Below are 2782 nucleotides of genomic sequence, written 5' to 3'. Positions count from 1 at the left end.
GGTTGGAGCTAATAAGCCTTTATAGTTGGTTGACTTACTGTTAAGAACAATGAAGCAATTGTAATTTTATAAATATTTTATTGAGAACAAGAGACAAAATAAGGGTAATATGGTTATTTTTTATTATTTAGTACAGACAAATTAGATAAATAATCAAACAGCATAAACTGGATCAGATATAGATTCAGTCAGAATTTATATCCTAGTCAGCTTCTAACCCAGTCAGTTCTAACACAATCAACAACTATCAAACGGCCCCTAAGCCAAACTTTGTGAAAGTTTTGATGCGGTGAAGTTGGGTAGACCAAGTAAAACCTTTAATTAACCTTTAATTAAATGTTGTTGACTTAAAGACTTTGTTAAGGTTTTGATGTCGTGAAGTTGCATAGACCAAGTAAAACCTTTGAAGATTCTTGCAAAACAATGGCCTTCTTGGCATCTTCATCCTCCTGTCGTCGTGTCGTGTCAACGCTATCATCCATACTAAAACCCTCTTTCTTCCACGATCCTACAAAACAAATTAACTTATATTTGATCAGATTTCAGTCGGAACAACAACAATCCACTCGTTCTTTTGATGGCCAACCCACCGGTAGCAACTGGCGGTGCGGCGAACAAAATAGTCGTTATTGGCGGCGGAGTTGCCGGCTCCTACATTGCTAAATTGCTCCAGTTTCATGGCAATGTAACACTAATTGATCCGTATGGTTTCTTATTCTTCTCTCTAATCCTTTTCTTTTCCAGAATTGCTACATGTTATATGTTTTGAGTCGTATTAGTTTTTTTTTTTTTTTTTTACAATATGGATTCGTGAACAAATCAATTTTGGATTGGAAAATAGAATTCAGATTCATTGCATTTAGATCCGAATATGAACAGGAAGGAGTATTTCGAGATTCCATGGGCAAGCTTGAGAGGAATGGTGGAACCAACTTTTGCGGAGAGATCGTTAATCCAGCATAAACATTACCTAACATCATCCCGTCTCATCGTCTCCAATGCTATCGACATATCTGATTCTGAAATCCTCTTATCAGAAGGTCGATCGATCCCGTATAATTATCTCGTTATTGCTACAGGTCACGACGATCAAGTACCAAAAACTAGATCGGAGAGACTGAAACAATACCAATCAGGTAAACCCAATTTCAAGTTTCTTTCAGATTGATGGTAGTTTGAAGCTTATGAGCGCTGTGTAATCATCGCAGAAAATGAAAAAATAAAAGCTGCGGAATCGATTTTGATTGTTGGAGGCGGGCCCACCGGAGTAGAACTTGCCGGAGAAATTGCAGTTGATTTCCCGGAGAAGAAGATAACATTGGTCCATAGCGGCTACAGGTTGCTGGAATTCCTTGGACCAAAAGCTTCTAAGAAGACATTAGATTGGCTAAAATCAAGGCATGTTGAAGTGAAATTGGATCAAACTGTGAATCTGGAGGATGTTGCAGATTTTAGCAATGGAACCAAACTGTATACAACTTCAGCTGGTGAAACAATCAAAGCGGATTGCCATTTCTTGTGTACAGGGAAGCCATTGGCGTCTTCTTGGTTGAAAGGTACCATTTTGAAAGATCGATTGGATGAATTAGGGAGGTTGATTGTTGATGAAAATTTGAGAGTTAGGGGTCGAAAGAATATCTTTGCCATTGGAGATATTACCAACATCAAGGTTAGTTTCCACTTTCCATTCCCTGTTCTAAGTCTTGATTTTTTTAGATGATTTGTAGGCACCATAATTAGGCCTTGTTTTCTTATGCATTTTTGGTTTTTACCTAAACGAAAAAAATCCAGTTTCTAGCCCCACAAAACTGTTTTTGTTCAATTTTTTCAATTTTGATTTTGATGTTTTGGGTTTCGTTTTTCTTTTTGGTTTTTAGTTGCATAAAGCTATAAAAATAGCAATTGAATAGATAGATTTGTTGAAACCAAAATCACTAGTCCCTAGTGGTAACTCTAAATACCTTTAATAATTAATCAAGAAAAAAACTTTTATATATATAAACAACACCATATGAAACAAAAAACAGAATCAACCCGAAAATCTCTGTTTTCTTACAACAGACATGTGAACCATTGTTTTGTGTGTAAAAGACGTTCTTATCTTATGATGATAACATGACATGTGAACAATAGGAAATGAAGCAAGGTTATTTGGCGAAAAAGCAAGCATCAGTTGCTGCTAAAAACCTGCAACTATTGATACGTGGAGGAGATGAAAGCAAGATGACAACTTACAAAATGAGTTCAAGTCATAACGCGATTGTTTCACTAGGTAGACATGATGCAGTGGCTCAATTACATCTTACTACAATGATTGGATTAATCCCTGGATTAATCAAATCCAAAGACTTATTTGTTGGTAAAACAAGAAAGGAATTAGATCTCGATTCTCGTGATTGACGGTTGTGTCATATAAACATTTTTTGTTATATAAACATTTTTTTTGTCTTAAAAAAATTTGGACTTATAGATTCATGTGTAAACAAATCAAACACTTCTCCGTCATCCATCAATATTGTTCTTTCAAATCTATATATATCTTTAATGTTTCAAATATGGTGGCTAATGTGTCTTCTAGCAATAATATTCTACTTCACAGGCACTAGTGATAGAAGCTTTCTTAATTACGTATTGTCTTACGACAATTGCATATGAATAAGTTATATATTGTATATATGTGTATGTTGTTTTTTATATAACTGGTGTTGGTATTTAAACTAGATTAAAAACACAAAATCGCCCACATAATCTTGCAGGTTTAGTCCGCAAGATGGTTTTGTTG

At 35.2% G+C, this 2782-nt stretch overlaps 1 protein-coding gene across 1 annotated transcript; it reads left to right on the top strand.

Annotated features, from left to right (window-relative positions):
• Window positions 1–433: 433 nt before the first annotated feature.
• LOC111919396 (uncharacterized) lies at window positions 434–2556 on the top strand. The gene is made up of 4 exons (XM_023914978.3): window positions 434–702; window positions 880–1136; window positions 1209–1669; window positions 2134–2556. Exons 1-4 carry the CDS (start codon window positions 578–580, stop codon window positions 2398–2400), a joined length of 1110 nt encoding a protein of 369 aa, XP_023770746.1. The 5' UTR covers window positions 434–577; the 3' UTR covers window positions 2401–2556.
• The last annotated feature ends 226 nt before the right edge of the window (window positions 2557–2782 follow it).

Source organism: Lactuca sativa, chromosome 2 (genome assembly GCF_002870075.4).
Source record: "Lactuca sativa cultivar Salinas chromosome 2, Lsat_Salinas_v11, whole genome shotgun sequence".
NCBI lineage: Eukaryota > Viridiplantae > Streptophyta > Magnoliopsida > Asterales > Asteraceae > Lactuca > Lactuca sativa.
This window is presented reverse-complemented; position numbering and strand designations above follow the sequence as displayed.